The 22,387-nt window shown below is 45.2% G+C and overlaps 1 protein-coding gene across 1 annotated transcript in view; it reads left to right on the forward strand.

Annotated features, from left to right (window-relative positions):
* The window catches only part of ACVR2B (activin A receptor type 2B), a 97,891-nt gene that overhangs the window by 59,548 nt on the left and 15,956 nt on the right, over nt 1-22,387 (forward strand). The window contains exon 2 of the mRNA XM_087763818.1: nt 19,287-19,494. Within this exon, the coding sequence (XP_087619944.1) occupies nt 19,287-19,494 (208 nt within the window). The remainder of the gene's footprint in view (nt 1-19,286; nt 19,495-22,387) is intronic.

The raw sequence follows: 22,387 nt of genomic DNA on the forward strand, positions 1-22,387 counted from the left end.
CGCATCCAGCGCGGTTGTTGCTGGGCAGGGCGGAGGGATGACAGGCGCTGGTGGCACCTGGGGCGTGCAGGTGTGTGACCACGAGGCTGCTCCAGTCACCGTGCTCCCCTGGGTCTGCCAGTTGGAAGCAGTGCAGGATGCCACGTTTTCCTTGACAGAGGTAAATAATGCTTTTTTGCTTTCTTTTTTTCTTTTATTTTCTTTATTTTCTTCTCTTTTCATGAGGGATTGTGATGTGCTTCTGCTTCAGCTGTTTATCCATCCAGACAACCCTGCCTGCTAGTGCAGGTCCCTATTTTAGCACAGCCCAGCTCCGTCCTTCGACATTGTCCTCACCTGGTTTATTTTGTGATAAAACGAGCCCATCTTCATCCTGGCTTCAGCTTCAGGGCTGTGAGTTATCTGAGTTAAGAGCTATGATATTTTCTCTTGGTCATATAGAGATGCTCAAAGCCTTGGTGCTAACCAGCATCGATCCAAGGACCGGCTGCCCAGGGTCATGGGTGCCTGTGGGAATTGGATGAAACATCTCTTTGCTTTTTGGACTTTTATATAAATTGGTTTTGCAAATTGGAAGAAGCTCTAAAAACTTATTTCCCTCTTTTGTTGCTTAAAAACCCACAAACCCATCGCTTCAAAAGAGTGAAGAGGACAGGTAAAGGGCTGCAGCTGAGATTGCGCGTGGTGGTAGCAAAGCAGTGAAATGCGGTGGGATCCTGGGCTGTCGAGAGTCGTCACACCCCTGTGGCATCTTCTCGTTGTAGAGAAACATTTGATTTTATCTTAGCAAAACCCGCAGGGTGGTTTGTGCTGGGATGGCAGTGGTGGCACATCAGGTATATTCCTTGTATTTGATACTGTGCTGCTTCACCTCCAGTAGAAATGACATGCTTTTCATCTAGCCCCAACATCATCTGTGCTAAGATGGTTGATGATTAATGTGATTTTTCCCCTAAATTCAGGGAAATCTCAGCAGAAGGTTGGAGCGGAGCAGGAAGCAGCAGCAAACGTCATCTCTCCCTCATGGGGAAAGATCCCCCTCCTTCCCTATTAAAAAATTAACAATAATGAAATAATTCCTTTGTACTCATAGCTGGTCAGAAATAACTTGCCCATCTCAGGGAGTTTCCTTATGTGTTTGCTGAAAATCTTTTTCATGATGCAGGGCTTACTTTCTTCTAGTTCAAGGAAATTGCATCCTTGCTGGGAGCGATGCTGTAATAGCGTGTTGATGAGAAAGCGATCCAGGCACTTTGGTTTCCTCTCGTATTAAACCTTACAAGGGGTTTACCTGCTGGAATCACCAGGATTTCAAATGAAAGCGGAGATGTTCAAGTGAAGATAGTGCGCTGAGTCTGACAGTGATGGGAAACGACTGTAAAACCTTAGGGATGGTAGCCTGAAATCTCAGGCAGTCAGAAGGCAAATGAAAAGTAAAGATAAAAAGTTCCTTAAAGGTGTTTGCTTAAAAAAAAAAATTAAAATAAAAATCTTGTGGAAGCAATTTGGTGCTAATGCGCACCCAAAAGATTTGGCGATTCAAATAAAGAAAATGCTAAAAAAAGAAATTAAAATTCCTTATATTGTTTGAAAGGCAAGAGACTGCTGCCTTAGAAGAAGCATCATTGGCATGTGTGGTATGTTCTGAAATTGCTTAGGAGAGAATATTGAACTGGGGGGGGAAATGGAGGGAGAGACTAATTATATATAATCTTAAAATGAATTAGGTGATATAAATGTAATGAAAGCAAATCCTGTTCCTGGAGAGACTTTTCAGTTTGCATTTTGATATCCTAGGGCAATGGCATGTTGCTCTCTGACAGACAACCATTTGATTTGGAAATATGTGAATAATTGGGAAGTGGAACCTCTTTGAATTTGTTACTTTCCCCTCTGGCGTTTGAAGGACTAATTATAGGAAGAGCTGCAGAACGCCCTATGCGGGCATGCATGCAGCCAATTTTGTACTTTGCCGGTTGCATGAGTCACTGCACTGCATCCTGTGCTCTTTGATATGTGTCCTTGCTTAAAAAATTAATATATTTATTTTATAGATGGAGAGAGAAGCATGTTATACTCTGTGTCACTGAGCCCTTGCTAAAGATACCTATGGTATAAAAAACCTGCAGGAGCTCTGTGGTCGAGGCTGGGGATGGGCTGGGACGTGCAGGTGGTTGGGCAGGAATAAACACACATGCGGAAGATGGGGAAAGTGTGCGGCTGAAAGCTTAAGCATCTTGGCAAGGCTTGTGCTGCCTGCTCGATTGAGAGGCATCGCCCTATTTTAAGATAATTTTAAAGTGTGTCTGAGGATCCTCCTGTCTGCAGTTCTCTGCTTACCAGCAACCGGAGGCTGACCCTGTGCTGGGCAGGAGGGACCATCTCCCTGTAGCCAACGTGGCCACTGCTAATCCTGTGGATGGCACGAGTGAAATCGATGTGACTGACACAAGCTCTCCAAGGAGGAGAGAGGGTTAATCAGCTGCATGGCTGGTCCGAGGCACTTGGTCTCATTTATCATCTCTGCCCGTGCCCAGCCCCAGGATGGTGGGTTTGAAGAGGGATTAGGGCCAGCATTGGGGTGCAGACGCTGAGTGTGTAAATAAAAATACTTCTCAGTCTGGAAAAAGCAGTATTTTGCTACTCGTAAGAGCTCACAAATCCTAAAGAATAATACTGTATAAATGTCTTAAAAATACATCAAGTCCTTCTCTCCCACTGAAGGTAACATTCATGATGGGAGCAAAACCACTGCTGGGTTGGGCCGTGCAGGGGGGGAGAGGGGCACTTACAGCAAGGTGATGGATATAAAGCCGCAAGCCTGAGTGCGAGATCTGTAGTTCCCAAGCTGTGCTGAGCAGACCCGTTATAGTGTCTTAAGTTAAGCTTTTGTCGTTTAGATAACACGGAAGGTTTGGGATCTTCTGACATTGATGAGTCAAATATTCCTAGTGGCTTGTTCCTGACCCGATGTATAACCTTGGGCTTGGAGCTGTGCCTCCTCCTCCGGCTCTCCCCACCTGTGATAACTGGGATAACAACATTTGCTGCTGTTTGTAAAGTAGTGCTGGCATGGAGAGCTGCAAAGTAAACCGGGATGCTTCACTGGGCTAGGATGCGGGAGGCTCCGCTCACGGTTTCGGCCAAGAGCCGATGCGGGAGGTTGCTGAAGGCGCAGTGCATCCTTTGTCTACCCTTCTTTAGGCAGTATCCTCTTTGGGAAGAGACTAGTGCAGTGAGGACCAGATGTACGTTAAGCCCTTGGGGCCATACTGAAAATGCAAATGGAAATGAAATAGTGTATTACTTCCAAGAGCAGTAATGGTGGTGTAAAGATGAAAACGCCGTGTTGGTAGACTGCATCAAAAGCGGATAGCTGGGTATCAGCCCTGACAATGCTTTATCCTGTTGGGAAACCTGCATGCAATGCAATGTTGTATTTGGGGTTTTGAGGTCATTGTTACACAGATTATTTGAGCCTGGATGCATTTTTAGCTGGACTTTGTCTAAAGAATAAACATAGCCAGGGCTGTTTTCCAGTCATCAGCTAAACAGCCAGATCGAGGGCTTGAGTCAGCGATCCTTGCAAAATGTTACTGGCTGTCTTCAAAAAAATTTCCTAACACTTTTTGCTTTTGAAAATGTAATCGTGCATAAAGCGATGCATGTTATTTTTACTTCACAAATGATTCTGATGCCTGGACCTTGTGTGTGTGTGTCTTGGCTCTGCTTCTCACTTGTGTGTGTGGTGCTCTGCTTCCTACGTGCATCCATGTGTGCCTGAGATGGCAACTAAGATGGGAGTAGTCCTCTTCCAAGAATAAAAGAGCTGAATTATCTCCTTCTGAAAAACCAGTGGCACAGGGACAGGAGTTATATTTTTGCTATGCTAGGGACATGTGGCTTGTATCAGCATAACTAACATGTAGTCCCTATCCCACTAGAAAAGCCTGCTGTAAACAAGGGACTCCAGCTCTTGCTGCAAGGCTTCTAGTTCTGCCCTTGCTTTTCATTCAATCCGTAGAACTGCTTTTCAGTAGAAACACCAGTATTGTTCAGATTTCGCTGTGAAATAGCTAATCCCCATTAGTTATCCCAGGCCACAAATGCACCTTTTATGGCAAGGAAGACAATATGTTAATTCATGGCTATGCCGAGATCAAAGGTGGTTGTGAGATGCCAGCTTGGACTGAGCACTGTGGTGACTTCTCCTCTCTGCTTAGATTTTTCAAAACTGTGTAGTGGCTTGTGGATACTTAATTTGGGACATTTTAAACATTTTTTGTCCCCTCAAGAATCAGGCATCTTTTCAAAATAGTTTAGGCTGGCCACCCTACGTGAAAATCTTTACTCCCTTTGAAACTCTTGGCCCACATCTTCCAGAATACAGCTGGGCAGGCACGGCGGCTTCCTCTGCTTCAGTGTAAAGGTCACTTATGATGTGTTGTTAATGAATAATTACTACTTTATGCTTCCCTCTTTAAATGGCAGGGGCATCCTTGCTACGTAAAACATTAAAAAGTTGTTAAGATGGAGAATACCAATGAACAAATGAAAACCCCGTGCAAAATCTCAGCCCATTGGGAAACAGTTGCAAGGGTTGATCTGAAGGAGAGCAGGGATGGGCTCTGGCAAGGAGGAGCTTGTGGAGGCATTGTGTCCTTCTTCCAGCAGCTGTTGGCTCCAAATGGCACTTCTGGGCTCGGGGCAGTTGTTCGAAGGGATTGGGTTCCTTGAATCCCAACATGAAAAGAAATGCACACTGTCTGAATAGGTGAAATGGAAATCAAGAGCGAAGTTGCAGTCAGTAGCATACTGCATTTCATTTACCAGTAGCTGCTTGGGTCTTGCAAAATTTGAAGTATTTTTAAATGATGTTTTTCAGTTTGAAGACATTTAGTATAGGAAGTGGACAATGGCCAGACTGGGCCAGAACAAAAGCCCACCCAGCCCGGTGGCCTGTCCCCATCTATAGCCAAAAGGTGCGTGGGGAGGAATGGCAGAACAAGCAAGCGCATGTGGTTCTTCTTAAAACATTATGGGGCATCTTCTGAGAAGGGGTTCCCCACATTGCGTGCCCTTTGCGTGACGAACTGCCTTCTCCAGGTTTGTTTTGAACCTGAATCCCACCCACTGTGATTGTAGCTTCATCAGCTGTCTCACCCGTCATCAGTTGTCTCACCCTTGCAAAGTAGGGGCCATCTTTGAGATGGAGGAGAATGTTCAGCAATATTATTCTCCAGTCTTAATTCAGCGTTAAGAAGAGTGCATCTCAGTGCTCACCAGAGGTCCCAGCTGGAATGATAGGTTATGTTTTGCTGGCGTTATTATATTAAAGAAAGTGAATCATAGAATCATAGAATCGTTAAGTTTGGAAAAGACCCTTAAGATCATGGAGTCCAACCGTTAACCCAGCACTGCCAAGTCCACCACTAGACCATGTCCTCAAGCACCACGTCTACCCGTCTTTTAAACACCTCCAGGGATGGGGACTCAACCACTGCCCTGGGCAGCCTGTTCCAGTGCCTGACTACCCTTTCGGTGAAGAAGTTTTTCCTAATATCCAACCTAAACCTCCCCTGGCGCAGCTTGAGGCCGTTTCCTCTTGTCCTATCCCTTGTTACTGGGGAGAAGAGACCGACCCCCACCTTGCTACAGCCTCCTTTCAGGCAGTTGTAGAGAGCAATAAGGTCTCCCCTCAGCCTCCTCTTCTCCAGGCTGAACAACCCCAGCTCCCTCAGCTGCTCCTCATAAGCCTTGTGCTCCAGACCCTTCACCAGCTTCGTTGCCCTTCTCTGGCCACGCCCCAGCACCTCGATGTCCTTCTTGTAGTGAGGGGCCCAAAACTGAACACAGCACTCGAGGTGCGGCCTCACCAGTGCAGAGTACAGGGGCACTGTCACCTTCTTGAATCATTTACTAGAGTATTTATATTGAAAAGCTTGAACTGTGACATGATACCCAAGGGAAATGTGTACACGTAGTGGTGGGCTAAAACCCTCCTATAGTCTTATCTTTGCTCTGACCTTAAAGATCTAAAAGGTGGAGACTTTCCCGTCCTTGTTGCTGCCTTGCCTGGGGCAGGTGTATTCACCTGCTTGTCAGTGTGGAAGTAGATGCATGGTCCTGCGCTCTCCAAAAAGTTATCAAAAACTTTGTTTGCTCTTCTCGGATAGCTGCAACACCTTACCAAAGTTCAGGAAAATTGGCTGAAGAGCACTGAGACCTGTGTGTTTAAACCTAGTGGATAGCTTAGTGGTTTTATTGCTCAACCGACTGGTGTCTCAGTGAAACTTTTCGCATTGCCTTGGAATTTTTTATTTATTTAGAGAAAAATGGGATTTATTGGCGGTATGTCTTCCATTTCTGTTCCTGCTGATTAACAGGAGTGTACGGTAATGTCTCATACTGCACCTTTTTATTAGAGAGGTGGGAGTAGTTTGCACACCTGTGTCCCTGGGTATATCTGAGCAGGGGGAGGCAGTGAGAAGATGTGTTCAGGGTTGCAGTTTGCTCATCTCTGTGTAGCTGCCAGACCTCTGCGTCTATGTTCCTGCAGGCACCTCTCTCATCTTACAACTCATGCACGTGGAGGTAAACAAGTGGCTATTGCATCTTGCTGATGAAGCTCTTGAGGAGAAAGGACAGGGTTTGACTGCAGCCTAAAATGATCATGTTGCAGGTTATGGAGGGAGTATTTGAAAGATTTTTCGCAAGGTAGTTTAAACAAGGATGAATTGATCCTTGGTTGCCCTTTTACTGAAATCTGAAGGAGAAAGAAGAGAAAGAAGTGTAAAGTATCTTCAAGTTTTGAAATGGTTTGCTCAGTCAAGGTCAAGGTCTGGCCTACTCTCTGGTATCAAGAAAGGTCTCTCCACTGAGTGTTCAGGTTAGTAGAGGGAGGATTTATATAAAATGACTGCTTAGAAATTCAGCTAGATCTTACATAGTGCTTCAGACATCGATGCCTGTTGATAGTCCTTTTTATCTACAGGGAAACCAAGGCATGGCAACTCAGGGGGTGACTTGGGGCAGTTAGTGGCCTTGTGGTGGAATCAGGATGGTGGCTTTGGCAGCAAAGCAATGCTGTGTGCTCTGGGTCACAGCTGGTAACACTCAACATGATGGCAATCACCAGGGATCAAACGTCCTCTTGTCACAACAGTTGTGTAACTGAGGCTGACAACCATATACTGTTGTTTTTCTTTCAGAGACCCAACTGTCTCCATTATAGAATCACAGAATGGTTTGGGTTGAAAGGGACCTTTAAAGACGATCTAGTCAACTCTCCCTGCCACGGACAGGGACATCTTTCACTAGATCAAGTTGCTCAAAGCCCCGTCAACCTGACCTTGAACATCTGCAATGATGTGGCTTCTGCAACTTCTCTGGACGACCTGTTCCAGTGCCTCACCGCCCTCCTCATAAATAATTTCTTCCTTATGTCCAATCTAAACCTACCTTCTTTCAGTTTAAAGCCATTGCTCCTTGTCCTGTCACTACAGGCCTTGGTAAAAAGCCTCTCTCCGTCTTTCTTTAAAGTCTCCTTTATACATTGAAAGGCTGCAATAAGGTCTCCCTGGAGCCTTCTCTTTTCTTGGGTTCTCATTGCATTTCCAGTGCTAAATCCCTCTAAATGCTTGCGGAGTCCCTGAAAGTGCCCAGACAAGGGCACCTCCATCATCTCCTTATTCTCATACATCAGCATCTGAATACATGGGAGCAGCATCAGAGCTGGGGCTTGTGGAGATTCCCACCTATTTGAGGTTAGGAAATTGTCTAGGAATACAGTACTGAATCTTAGAATATTACTTTATGTCATTTTACGTAATATTGGAGCCTGGTCACCATGGGAACAGACGTCTAAATAGCAAGTCGAACTGGAAGGGGATGTGCCCAGTTTCTGGGGTGGAGCTGTTGAGCTCATGTCATCCAGAAAGCTCGGACGCGGATGGAGGGTAAGTGCTTCTTCCATGCCATGTGCGCACTGTGGTCCAAAGTGTTTTAGTCTTCCTTATGGCTTGAGAAAACTATAAAACACCAGGAAGGAGAAAACCTGTCCAAGAACACGCAATTATTTTATTGCTTTTTGCCTGTGTAACAGGCAGAGTTTCAACTCTGGGACAAACTGCTCAGAAACATTTTTATTTCAAAGTGGAGTCCGGATGTTGGTGAGTACATGTAAGATGAAAGCTAATAGGTGACTTTATCCCCCCCCCCCCCCCCCCCCTTCCTAATATCTCCTCAGCATCTCTTTTATAATTTGTCTTTAGAGAATCACTGTAGTTATCCAGCCGTTTCTTCTGTGCCTTTCATTATTGTAACAGAAACAATCACTGGAAATTGCATGATGGTATTGGATTGTGCTACATTCCTTCCTCAGGTCATTTGACCGTAGCTTTTTTCAATAGACCCAAAGGAGATAGGTACATTTCTGTAAACATGAGACAAGTCCTAGATGTGCTATAGCCACTTGGGAGAAAACTCCATTGTAAAAGAGGCTTTTAAAATTGCTCATGTGGGATTTGCCATTAAGAGTGTAAAGACGGGAGAAATGGACTTCTGATTCGGCTGACAACTTGCTTCTCATCCGCCAAAGAATTTTAGGAATGTCTTTACTTCCTTTTGGAGGGCTTAAGGCTAGTGTGTGATTGCAAGGGCTAGAGAGTTGCTTTTCTGCCTGCCTCCCTTCACTTTCAGGCTAGGTTCAGCTGCCTTCTCATGCTTTGACTGGAGCTTGTTAACTCTTGAAATACCAGTGTACACTGGGAAAGAGGCTTTTAAAAGTCAGTGGTCTCTTCTTTTGCAAAACTTGAATGATCTGAAGATCTAGGATGTAATGTAAAAGATGTCGCTTGCTTCAAGGAGTTATCAAGTATTTTCGTACATACTGCTGTGGACTGAACTGAGGAAACTCTGACTGGGATGTGGTAACGCAGGCTTGTCCTTCATCAGTGTAACACTAGCTGTAAATTGTGCTAGTGCTCCTTTGTGCACCGTACTTCGACCCTGTTCTTACTCTTCGAGCTAAAATGCACCAGGGTGTCAGAGCATCGGCGATTGCTCACGCGCCAGGGAATGCAGGGCAGACTGGCAGCTAGAATTTGTGCGTTTTATTCTGTAGAACATAGGGAAATATGGGAGTTTTGTCATACTGTATTTCGATGAGAATGGTCTTTGCCCAAAAGGACTTAATTACCCATCAAAACATTGAACGCTCAAGCATGCTGTAGGGAGCCATGGACTTTGCTGCAACCCCGGGCTCTACATAAAGAGCTGGGCAAACATCCCCCACATGGTCCTGCAGTATTTTTTTCTTGCTGAAGCCCTTGGTTCCTCTGAAGCAGAAGTTTGATTTTCTCAGGTGAATTAAGTAGTGACCCCAGTTGGGGTCAGCCAACAAATGTCCATTATCACACTGGAACGGAGATTTGAACTTATACATCTGGTAAGATTTTCTCTCAGCCACTGCCTCCGCTTCAGCTGGCTGGCAAGGAGAAGCTCAATGACTGTAAAGCCACGGAGCAGCAGAAAGGTAATCTTAGAAACCTGATTTCTAGATAGAGAGAATCTTCTGCTGACAAAGAGTTATCAAATTAATTCTTCCCTGAGTTTCTCACTTGCTCATGTAATCTGCTGATTAAGTGAGTCATCTCTATGGTGTGTTTGAATTTTGGTCAATGATGGAGTTTAAAACAGTGATTTTGAACCCTGTCCCACAGTTCAGAGTGATTGTGCTTTTTTATTTCCTTTCTTCTTCCATCCTGCTGAGAAAACCGCCCAACTCCAAGCTTTATTATTAAGTGGAAGAGGATGACAAGAAGACAAACAAACATCAGTTAGTTCTTGGGGGCACGCTTTCCTGATGCTTGACCTTTTGGACTTCCAACATCTTCTTGTCCATTTACATGCATTACAGTTTTTCCAATTACCAGTGAATTAAATTTGGAATTGTGGTATTTGGAAATGTCAAGCAGAATCAATAGAAAAGCACTTGGGGCCCAATCTTAGTAGACTCAGCACATTTTAAAGCATATTTGAAATGTCCCTGCTGATAAATCTCAGAGGACCACATGTAGATTATGAATTGAGGTGCTGCTGTTTGGGTACCGAAGCTCTCTGTGGCTTGCCAGGTGGGCTGTGGTGTGTCAGACACATCAATCTCTCCCTGGAGAAGACCTTAGAAATCAGGAGCTCTGAAAGGCATTTCTGCTGATGACAGCGACATGGGAGGATGAGGACGGTGGGATGGAGCAGGCACACGTGAACGAGCTGGGAGAAGTATTGCCATGTGGTTATTGCTGTTCCTTAAATCTCTGCACTCCACAAGGAGATGCTCCTGTATCCTTATCCCTTTGCCTGGAAGGAAATTTCTTTTGTAGGCTTGCTTTGAAAGCTTTTCAAAACTTCACTGTGTGGGGGGAAAATATTTACGAACATACATGATTTCACTTCCTCCTCCCATGCTCTTTGGAGACCTCATGCTGGCTCCTGAGGAGAACAGGAGAGAACAAATGATTATGTTTTAAATGTCATTTCAGAATTCGCTGCATATTTTACTTAGTGATTTGTGGCATCTGGTCAAAATCTGCCCTCTGTTTGATTTTTAGCAGTGTAGTTGGAAATATCTTAATCTTGTAATTAAACTCTTAATATTTTCCATCACTGAGGCTGCAAAGTTTGGGGGCTGAGGCAACCTTCTCAGTAGCTTATCTGCACAGTGCTTAGCCCACAAGGGTCCATTTTTCATGCCAGAGAGTAGTCATTGCTGTTCCAAGCCAAATAAATGGTCTGCTTAATGCTTTTATAAATGCACACCTCAAATTTAAGAAAAAAAATAATCTCTATAACTATATGCTTGTTTGAAAACTCGTGGTCTGGGGGTGAAATAAAACCTCTCCTCTATGGAAATCCTATACGGAGCAAGGCATTTTCTTGGTGTAGTGGTGGAAAAGAAGCCAGGAGGTGTCTCCAGAAGAGCAGGATGGATGGAGGAGCAGTCGGCATTCTCCTGCTACGCTCGTGGCAGAGGTCCTGTGCGAGGTGGCATCCGTGGGGACAGTCACACATGGATAGACAGCAGCGCAGCATCCCGGGACGTTTGGCCGGGCGGTCTGCAGCTTCACGTGTTCTCCTCCACCCCGCGCCATGTGCTGGAAGGCAGTCGGTGGCGGTGCCCTTTTTGGATGAGTAACTTTCTGTTTATCAAGGCTGACTTGATTTTGGTTTTATCCTCTTGGGTGTAGCGGAGGATTGTGTATCTGTAAAAAAAAAAAAAAAAAATTGGGCCTTTTTTGTGTGTTATTACTAATCCAGTTTGAGCTCTGCTGTCCAAATTGCCTCGTTTGTGACCCAAAGTGCATTTAAACATGAACTGCAGAAGCACCACGGCATTAAATGCTTTTGATTGATCTCCCTGATGGTTTTATTAAAGAACTAAAACCTTTTTTTGGGGAGACAGATACAGTTAGTGATGCGAAGGGAGAAATCTAATTACATTTTGGCTTTGTCCTTAACTGAAATGCTACAAAATAGGCTTTTTCTAATGGATAACTAAAATGATCTCTTCTTTAAATAAAATATAGAAATGACCAGCTGAGTTCAAGTCAAAAATGCACTGCTTCCAAAAATTGATTAACTGCTGGCAACGTTTCTGTCCTGCCGCACACCAGTCCAGCCGGTGACCTGGCCAAACCTCCTTGGATCACTCTGCCTGGCCAGAGGAATGATTTACTAAACCTTTTCCTGAGGGATCCTCCCCTTTGGGCCAAGAGATTAATCTCATCAGCTCTGTGTGTGTGTGTGTGTACACTCAGTATTTCACTAAATTGAATAACGCTGTCATCTCACTCAGCTCCGTCTTCTCTAAACAGGAATCTGCCTAGTTTTATGGATTCGTAAGGAGCTGGGATGCTGCATGTCCTTCTCCGGATCCTTCTTCTGTCCACCCTACTCCACTTAAAATACCAAGGAAATTATTCAGAAGAGTTAAACCTTTATTGCATCCTTTCCCCGAGCTGGTAATAATGACTCTTAAAACATGCTCCCTATATTTTACAAAACGGGTTTTACTAGCATTTTGGGGGAAAATTGTAATAAAGCTCTAATTCTTTTGAATAATTTCCTTGTTATCTTTTACTGAGTTAAGCCCAAGTTAAAAAAGAGATATGGGGGGGGGGGGGGGGGTGTTGCTACACAGATGTCCGTGGACGCTGTGAAGTGTGAGTCATGGTGTGAATATAGAAGCCCTGAGTTGTCATCCCTGGTGAGCAGGGAGGATGTATTTCTTAATATTAAAGTTCCTTTTTTAATTTTAAAAGAAAATGACTTAAAGCCTCCTGTCCTTTTGAGACTGGTTGTCAATGGCATCATTGCAGGTTACCATGGCAATATATGCTGAGATAATAGATTAACAGCCATTGATTGACTAGAAAACTTAGAGCTCTTTTATCGTGGGATATGCCAAATGTATTGACAGAAAACAAAATTCAAAGTAATATCCTCCCTTGGCATTACACCACTGCTGTTCTCGGTGCTGCATGGGCCCAATTTTACCTCATCTGGCTTAAGAACGAAAACATTTTGAAATAGTCGGTGCTTTACCAGGTTTTTTAATAAGCCAGGGCACTGCCCATCCCTGCATCCAGTTGGCTGGAAGGGGCAAGCCCTGGGTATTTGATGGCTCCGTGCGCTGGCCATGGGGGTCCCCAAAGGTGGGGTGATGTTTTGTCTTGAGAAAGGGGGTCATTTCTGTTACGTGGGGCTCGTTTCTGTTACGTGGGGTTCCGCTGTTTCAAGGCATTTGTGAAAGAACAGGGGATGCAAGCAACGAGTCTTTAAATCCTCATGTACAGTTACGTACTTAACCACAGATGTCATCGCTAGTTTGATGCTTTGCCTAAAAACGTATTTAAACCCTATTATTTAAGTACAGCAGGAATGAAATCACTCCGCTTGGGGAATAAATGCTGGAGCAACACTTACTAATTGCAGATTCATTATCGGCTCTGTAGAGATGCAACTGGGTGGTCTCTCTAGAGCAACATTTTCCGAACTTTCCCAGTTGCAAGCCTTCCTCTGGCTTGATTTTGGGATCCAAAATGTTAGCAATAACTTCTGAATTTGTTTAATTTGCAGTCCTGCACATAACTTCTGGGCAGGTGCCTGGGAGAGGGAGAGCTGGGGGGCAGCAGCCCTCTTTCCCTGCCTTTTTCTCCCCACCAGTGCCTCCCAGTGTGCTCTACACGTGGTTAGATCGTGGTCCCCCCACTGAATGTTGTGCCAAAATTCAGCCTGGGATTTGGAGGCGGCTGGTTTAGCATCCCTGCAGGCACTGAGCAATGGGAAGGGGCGGGCGGGAGCTGATGCTGAAGTGGCTCATCCCAGCAGATGCTGCGCTGCAAGGTGAGCGCCCAGCAGCCTCTTCTTTCCCGGCTCTGCTGAACCATGCCGTGGTTTGAGGGATAGCTCTTGAAAACAAACCCAAACCTCAAACAAAGGGCCCGACTTTCATAATCACACATGCAAGAATGCATCCGCAGTTGCTTAATTGCTACGTGCAATTACCCTCCAAATTAGAGGGCAATTACCCCAATTCAGTGTACAATCTCTGTCATTTTATATTATAAAATTACATGTACAAATAGCTATATAGGGACATAACTAAGTGTTTGCAAATAACTTCAGTTGCATACACAGTTTCATGTATAAAGCCCGGTGGTTTTGACAGTTAGGCAAACAGACTGTCTGGTAAATCACTCAGTGTTTATGCAGACTATTTTGACACATCCCATCTTTTCATATATACTTTCATTTTAGGTTTTAAAAAGGGGACAGGCAGAGATAAAGAGCTGAGATTTATAGCAGCCTTCAGCCTTGGGGAAGATATTCCCTATGTATCTAATTATGAGTTAGGAGCCCAGCAACTGCTAACACCTAGACCTGGAGTTGCTACACTGGATCTTGGCTATAATTTAGCAGCTGTTGGATAATGACACAGCCTCAGTGATCTGTCAGCAGCTCCAAATTAGGAGAGCAGAGTTTAGTCGCAGATCAGCAGCAAGGTCCCATGCCTCAGCAGGCTGAAGTCCTTCAGTTCAAGAGGACCCTTTTTAATGAGCTCCCTCTGTGCCTCGCAACTCCCAAGTAGAGGAGAGAGGTCTTCCCATGTCGCACGGTGTTTCGACTGCTCTTCCCATCATTACGTGCCTCAGATAGGTGCTGGGGGTCTTGCTTGGCAAAATCCTAGTGATGCTTCAGTCATCTGGAGCAGAAAATTGACCCAAGGGAATTGGCATAATGATAGTTTCTCAGGACTGAGGTCAAAAAGTTGACTTCCACCCCAAAAAAATGGGTGGTGGTGGGTAGCTTCCCTTCATGATGTGTTGGGAGTTTTTTGGGCTTGGTGGTGTTTTGTGTAAAGGTATTTGTGTGTGGCTTTTGTTCGAGGAAGGTGTTGGGAGAAGCCACTCTGCGTCATCCCCAAAGTGCTGGGTGGATGCAGCGGGATGCCAGAAACCCATCTGCTCCTGCAAAGCCTAATTCTTCCTTAGACAACTTAGATTTCAAACAGGACTTCAGACTTTATTCCTTAAATGACTATTTGTGGATCATGGCATTAAAATGTTTATTGTTTTTGCCTGCCTGCGAACACGAGGTTCTTTTCCGTGGAGAGAACTGGGGCTGATAGCAGGCTGTGCTGCTGGAGATGCCATGCTCCTGCCCAATGGTGTGCTCCTGGTTTGCTTGCTCGCGTTTTCTGCAAAGCGCTGCCGATGCAGCGAGGCGGTTCTGCCTGTGGTAGTTTCTACAGACATGGTTGAAACATCTCCCCTGCAAAATGCATACATGTGGCAGGGGCGAGCAGATCCCATCTGTGTTTGTACCTCTTGCCTGTACCTAATGGGAATCCTTGCTGGGTAGGAAACAGCTTTTCTTCCAACTTCTATTTTGTGGCTGGCGGAGTTGGGTTAGGTGGGAGGGGAACGAGGCCCCAGTGAATTAAACCAAGTTCCGACGGCAATCTTCCAACACTTGCTTAGCAAATGTTTTATATCTTGTTACACCCAAGCCCTGTTGACTTTCTGCCAAAAGCTAAGCATGGGTGTCCTTACCAGGCAATGCCACCAAATGAAGGAGGTCAGGACCTTTCCTACCACGTGCCAATGCTGGCATGAGGGACATGGCAAGAGCATCGTGGGGAGGGAAGGGCAGGACTGGGGGGACACAGCCCCTTTAGTCCATCTCAAGCTGTGGTTTGCAACTGCACCCAAAGGCTTTTGTTTCAGGAAAAGCTTTTTGTTGCCAAAATTAATCCTGTCCCTTCCCTCAGCTGCTCAGGTTTGGTTCAACACCTCCCTTGAGCCACGTCGTGCTGCTGTGAGTTGAGGGGAGTCAACTCAAGTCCAACCCCACCCTAGTTGCGGTAATGCATCAGCTGCGTCCGGTGGAAGGAGACAAGCGCTTCCTGCATCCATTTTGGTGCAATACCCTCTGATTTTTGAAAAGAGAAGCAGAACATGGTTGAATTGTGCCTCTCCCACCTGTGTTGCTCTGCAGAAGTGTCCAGCTCAATGTTTCTTACAGGCCTCTGTTGGCTGTGGGGGAATGGGCACCTCCATACCCATTGCCCAAGGGGGAAAGAAGAGGCAGGAAAAACTACGTGGCTTCCTGGAGATGCGGGAGCAGAGCTCAGATTTCTTCCTCTTAGTCCCTCAAAGGGACAAACCCCTGTTTCAATTCCCCCTTCCTCCATTCAGTTGAGGGTTTTAATGCAGTGAGTGCAGATAAGGCAGTTAGCTACAAACTTTGGTCTCTGCATGATCCATTACAGAGCAAGGTGTGAGTGCTTCTTGATGAGCTAACGCAGCAGGTAAATTAACACCCAGTTCTGGAGCCATTCCTCTTCCTGCTGAGACCATCTTGGGCACAAACAAAAGGGTTTCTTGCGGTCCTGAGCACCCAGCAGGATGAGGATCCTTACCAAACGGCTTTTTAAAAAGATCTGAAAGCAGGTAGCAAACACGCAGGTTTTTAAGGCGTCTCCTTAATGCAAGCATCCTTAGGAGCTGTTTTAAGGAAAACATGCATGTATTTAGTCATCCAAAACTTTGTACATGCTTTTATTCAATTCATCTAAACTTTGACAGCAGGGGAAAAACTGCGAAAGGCCTTTTTCCTGGCGCGGTTGCTGTTTGCTGAGTTGAGTTTGCATGTTTGCAAGCAGATCTTAGTCTTCAGCCGAAACTTGTTCCAGAAAAGACAACTGTCTTGGGGGAAGGGAGCCTGGGCTCAGCACAGGATTTAGCAGACTCGGTTTGCTGGTCCCAGAGCCGATACAGCTCCTGCTTCACATCTTTTTAACATTCCCTTTTCAAAGCACAGTGGAAACATCAAATCTCACTGCAGCTTTGTGCATTGCATTGGCCCTCCTTGCAGGTAGAGAAAACAGAGGCTACGCAATATTGCTCGAGGTTATAGACGGAGGTGGCTAAGCCAGGATTAGATTTTGGGGCTGTTTCACAGGCCAACGGTTCATTAAACCTTCCTGCTTTCTGGGAGATGGGGTTGGGGAGGGAGAGGAAATTTCCATCCAGGGATTCATTTTGGGATGATGGAAATGATATTACAAAATGTATTTCAAGGACTGGAACAGAAGGCAATAGTGAATATTAGCTATCAGGTATCAGCTGGAAGCCATGTGTGGTATTACAATGAAGCTAAGATATTTAGTTATTCCTTTATAAAAAGATATCACCCTCCCTGCACACAAGACAATGCTCCTTCGCTTTCCTGCTGATTTAACCAGTATTTAGCAAAAATGCTTAATCTGCCCTAACAAAGCGTGGTGTAAGTATCAAGAGAACAAATATCAGGGCTTTAACAGGGAGTGTCAATATTGACACTGTTCTGTGTTGAGGGATATTGGTAGGTTGTTTTTATTATAGTAAGCAACTTGTCAGAGGAAAACTCAGATGGAGCTTTGCAAGTGCCGATAAAATCTGCAGGTGCTATTGAAATTGAGCTCTTGTTCGTGTGTGCTTTGAATATAATTTCCAGTTTCAGAAGTCAGCTTTATGACTTTCTCATACCCCTCCTCCCTTGCAGTCTCTCCCACGATGCAGATTAAACATTCTTCCCAAAAAAGAGTTATTGAAGGATTGAACACCTCTTCAACTTGCAAAGACATCTTCCTAGTCTGATTAGTTTGCTCTGTACCATGAAAATTACCCATCGCTGAGGCCAGGTGTTGGTATCAGGAGCAGGCTGGACACATCACCCCTAGCTTGTGCAGAAACTATGGTTTCTTCTGTAACCTTCTTGCAGTTCCACTTCTGGTCCGTGCCAGGTCATCTGTACTCCTTGCTTGAGGACTGTTGGCATCAGAAGGTTGATTCCCTACAACAGAATAGGCTACATTCAATAGCTTGAATGCAATCTCTAGCTCAAGTGCCACCTCTAAAGGGCTCTCCGTGCACTGCAAAATGGGAGGTGAATCCTGCCACCAGGTAACAGCTTGGAGACTTGGCAACTTGAGGAGTTGCAGGCTGTGGAAAGGCAGGTCAGGCTCCCCACAGCATCCTGCGCACTTGGGACAAGTCGTTTAATCTTGGTGTGTTGGATCTTCAGTTGGGAGTAATACTCCTTTCTCTGACTGGGTGTTGTGAAGGTACTTACATGAGTAGTGGATGGGTGTTCAGGTATGGAAATGATGAAGCTACAGAAGCTATCCGGGGCCTGGAGCTGGTGCCTGTGCCCAGACTGGGTGTTTTCTCTGCCAGCCGTAAGCCACTTGCTGCTCAGTGTCTTATGAAGACTGAATTGCATCACCTTGTAGATGTGCATCACCTTTCAGAAGTGGTTGGTTTGCCATGTTGAGTGGGAGTCACAGGCTGGGTTGCATTTAGATCGTCCAGATATGGCCCTGGCTGCCTTAATCTCAGCATTAAAGATTGCACAGCCTTTGGAGAAGATGATAGACTCATGAAAGCACTGCAAAATTTTCCAGCCAGAAACTTAGTTCTGTGCTTTGCAAAGGTCTGGCTATTCTGGGAGTGCAGCACTTTCATTTCACCATCCTGCGGGACCCATTTGTGTTTTCTACCCAGTTGTCAACACATTTTATTGGGATACCTACATTTTCCATGATTGCAATCCATCAAAATAAAGGCCAGGTCTGACCTTGCCTTAGGTTGGGTAATCCCAAAGAGAGATGCCTGCAGGGCATCTCAGGATTTACGAAATCACAAGCTTCATGGTACCTTTTCTGGTTGTCTGCTTACGTGTCATGTGTTTGTTTCGTTCTTCTTCCCATTTTAAACTAATCCTTAAAATGCCACAAAGCAGAATATTTTCAAATGAAGAGAGGATTTCTGAGGCTTAGGACAAAACAAGTCACCTGCAGATATCGGTGTTCCCTTGCTTGAATCCATTTTTAATGGATGCATCTGTAATTGTGTTTCAGTTCTGTGCCGTGGTGGCTATGGGGGAATTGTTTCACTTGGGGCAGTAGCAATTTCTCGGTCCTTTGCTACAAGGCTCTAAAGGGGGAAAGACCCACAGGCTCCGGACACTCCTTTGTTTGTGGTGGCCAAACGTCCGTTTGGGGTGGCCAGAGTTCTTTGGGGAACAGAGTCGCTTTATGCTGAAGGTCTTGCTTGGGTGGAGAGGCAGCGTGAGCTGTGTCAATCACAGCTAAAAACATGGTATTTATCATATGGAGACTTATCCAAATAAGCCTGAACTGGGATCTAGGTGAGGAATAGGCACTGGTCTGGCCCTCCTCTGCAGGATGAATATTCTCTATTTTCAGTTACATCCCAGCCACGTAAGAAACCATTTATTTTTAGGTGGTGTTTCCCAAAACAGTGGTGGAGAGGGAGGGTAACTCCTTTGTGTGACATCGCAGCAAGCAGCAAGTAGCACCCTGGGAGGCTGTCTTTCCTAAACAGGGTTTCTGTGGTTAGAAGGTACCGGGTATGGGTTGCCTTGTACATGCCCCTGTTAGGGTCCTGTGGTTGAAGCACTAGCCAGAGGAGACCTGGGGGGGTCTGAGCTGGGCTCTTGACTTCACCATGAGCTCCTGTTGCAATCCTAGGCAAACCTGGCCTCTCTGTTCCTCGCCTCATACCAGCAAAGGAGAATAACCCTCCACACCATGCTGAAGCTCACATCGAGGAGGGAGGGAAATGTATGCATCACCTAAAGCAAAGACACATGGAGATGCATCTCCTGGGATCTGTTTCTGATTTTGCTTGAACCTACTTGGGGTTTGAATTTTGCTTCAGGACCAGGCCATGGGGAGGCTGAGACAAGGGAATGCATTTACTACAACGCCAACTGGGAGTTGGAGAAGACCAACCAGAGCGGTGTGGAGCGCTGCGAGGGGGAGAAGGACAAGCGGCTCCACTGCTACGCCTCCTGGAGAAACAACTCGGGCTCCATCGAGCTGGTGAAGAAAGGCTGCTGGTTAGATGACTTCAACTGTTATGACAGGTAATAGCCTAACTATTTTTTCTGAATACAGGTTTAATTGTTCCTCCAAGTGCAAAGGCTCATGATTTTTTCATCGAGGAAAAGAAAGCAAGTCCAAGTCAATTGGCCCATTCATCCCCTGTAATTACTTCTGTAGCTAATGTGGCTCTCAGAATTGTCACTTATTGCCTTGACTTTCTAAATAGAAGCTGCAAAAGGCACTTTTAGGGTTTTTTGTTGTGGGTTTTTTCTTTTCCTTAGCAAAGCTTTGATAATTCTGGCATGAGTTGAAAAACGTGTCCTGTACCATCAAATGAAGAACAATATGTTCTTCCAAGAGCATTTGGCGATACAAAGGAAAACTTGGAATCATTTGGAGCTCTCTAGAAAAGCACAGATATCTGGGGGTGGTTAGAGGTTGAGATATTCTGGCGTTTGTGATGTTGCAAAAAGTTTCGCTGTTCTTTGGCTGAGTTAAGAGATAAGCCAGGAGAAGGATTGGGGCAGCAAAAGCAATACCTGTGTTTGTGTGTGGCTGCCTGTAGCGAGCTGAAAAGGAGCGAGGTTTTGTAGTACGAAGGCTCCAGCCTCATTAAATAGCTGAGAAAATAAACTAGTCTTTTCTCATTTCCCTTGATGCAATTCTACAGAGGGGAAGGGAATTACAGCTGAAGAAAATAGCCCTCTGAAGTTTCAGAGTTTAAAAGGACAATGCTCAGTAGCTGTGGACTCACTCAGGGTTTCTGTTAAAAAACCCCCAGTGACCAACCAACCAACCAACCCAAACCCATCCCTTTCAGTGAGGATTAACAGAACATACACTTCATGGATTTCCCTTGCTGTAACACCAGTCTGGGTTGATCTCACCTTTGTGCAATTCCCAGCTGCGCACCTTTGTAGCTTCTCATTCGAAAAGTTTTAGGACATCAGATCCTAAGCTGTGGGGCTTAAGCTGGGACTAGATTTGTCCCATGGCTGGAGAGTTTTCTCCCTTTGGTGCTGTACACTATCCCTGCTTTTGTGCCCGTTGTCTTAGCTTATCCCCGCTGTGAGTCGTTCCTCATCTTCCTTCTATTATTAGCGACGGGGTTACTTTCCCACCACACCTATTCCCTTGCCAGTTGCATAGCCAAGCTCTATATATAGTTAAATTTTTATTCTTTCCCGATAAATCAATCCGCCTTGGCCCATTAGTCATCTTAATGCTGATCCTTCTGAGAACAGAAGGTCACTCTAGTTTCCTACTTCCAAGCAGAAGTGTTTACTGTAAACAGATTTCTCCTTTCAGTGCCTGCTCTCGTATACAGTGACACTTGTATTGTCACTGAGTGTCTCTGTGCAGGGATGTAGTGGTTCTTAAACTTTGTCATAATGTGTTGCTCTGTTACAACAGTAAAAAGTTTCCAGGGCTCCTCACAAGCCTTTTTGCAGCCCCGGGGTTGAGCATCCATTATCCTGCAGCCTGATTTCTTCAAAGCTGCAGTTCCAGGGCAAAGCTAAAAGATCTTCTGAGAATTAACAAACAGTACAAGTGTTGAAAGCAACATTTGAAATAAAGGTTAGCTTTAATTAAATAAAGGCTGTTTAAATGGAGCCTTTTTTTTTACCCCTTCCCTTGAGTGCCCTCGCAGTCTTTCATACAGGTAATGTTGCATCCCAAGATGGCAAAAATGGCTAAAAAGATGATTTTTCGATCGATGGTGCTGTGCTGATGCCCTTTCTGTCTCTGTCTTCAGCACCTTTGGATGCCGAGCTCCTGGGTGCAGCCTCGGGAGATGCACCTGTACCTGTATCTGCTGTATCTGCAAGTGTCCCCTGGATGCAGGGCAGGCTGCAGCTCCTCTCCTAGCGCAGGCAGCACGTGCTGCTCTGTGCCCAGCGCTGCCTCCTTGTCGCTGGAAGGTGAAAAATTCAGGAGTGCAAGGGTTGGGATGTTGAGGGTGATGGCTCCTTACTCTGTTCTTTATCTTAAGGAAACAAGAATGTGGCACATGTACATTTAAGGCTATAGGAAAAAGGTAGTGTTTAAAAATCGACTTGTGTGCTCTTCATTTATTTACACAGCCCCACCGGAGAGGTCGTGTTCACGTTCCCTTGCAGAGCACGGGAACCACTACGAAACGTGCCCTCGCTGCCATAGAAAAATGTGTCATTCTCTCCCACTGTCTCATTTGTAATTTTTGCTAAGTATAACATGTCATATGTACCTGGATGGCTGCCCTGAGCGCACACCAACTCAAAGACAGGGATAATGAATTGCAGATGTGGAGCAGGCTGTTTTCCCTCATTAGCTTGATTTCTTAACCAACAGATTTAGCAAAGGATGTGTTTTCTGTTGAAGACTCCAATACTGATGCTGTTAAATCCAAATGGCTTGTTATCTGATTTCACGAAAAAACATTTGGAAACATTGCTTAACTTGTTGAAACATCTTTGTTCATCTGAATAAGTCAAATAGCTGCTTTTTTTCTTTGAAGTTTAAAAAAATAAAAGCCTGAAAAACAAACCAAGTGCTTCCCAGCTGAGACCTTGCAGGAGACATTTCAGCTATAGCTGCTTTTTTTTCCCCAAAAGGAATAAAGCACCAAAAACTACCCTGTGTTATGATTGAAGAGAGCCCTTTCCGTTCTTCTCGTGGCAGTATGTCAGTGATACCACGGAAAGGGAGGCTTGGCATGGGTTCATAAATGAGTAATAATGTCAAACACATATGATTGTTTTGCTACTTCCTCCGAGTGGTCGAAGGAAGGAAGTTATGCATATAATTTAGCTGGGCTTCAGGAAATAGTTTGATACAGTTCTCTGCGGAGAGCAGCTCTGCAGCCTTAATAGCTAAAAGCAGAGGGTAATGTAGCAAAAGGTGGCAGGGAAGGGAAGCAGGCATTTAAGAAAGAGAAAGAAATGACTGCTAGAG

This window comes from Nipponia nippon, unplaced genomic scaffold, assembly GCF_047370975.1.
Source record: "Nipponia nippon isolate SJK-2023a ecotype South Korea unplaced genomic scaffold, ASM4737097v1 scaffold_1, whole genome shotgun sequence".
In the NCBI taxonomy this organism is placed as follows: domain Eukaryota; kingdom Metazoa; phylum Chordata; class Aves; order Pelecaniformes; family Threskiornithidae; genus Nipponia; species Nipponia nippon.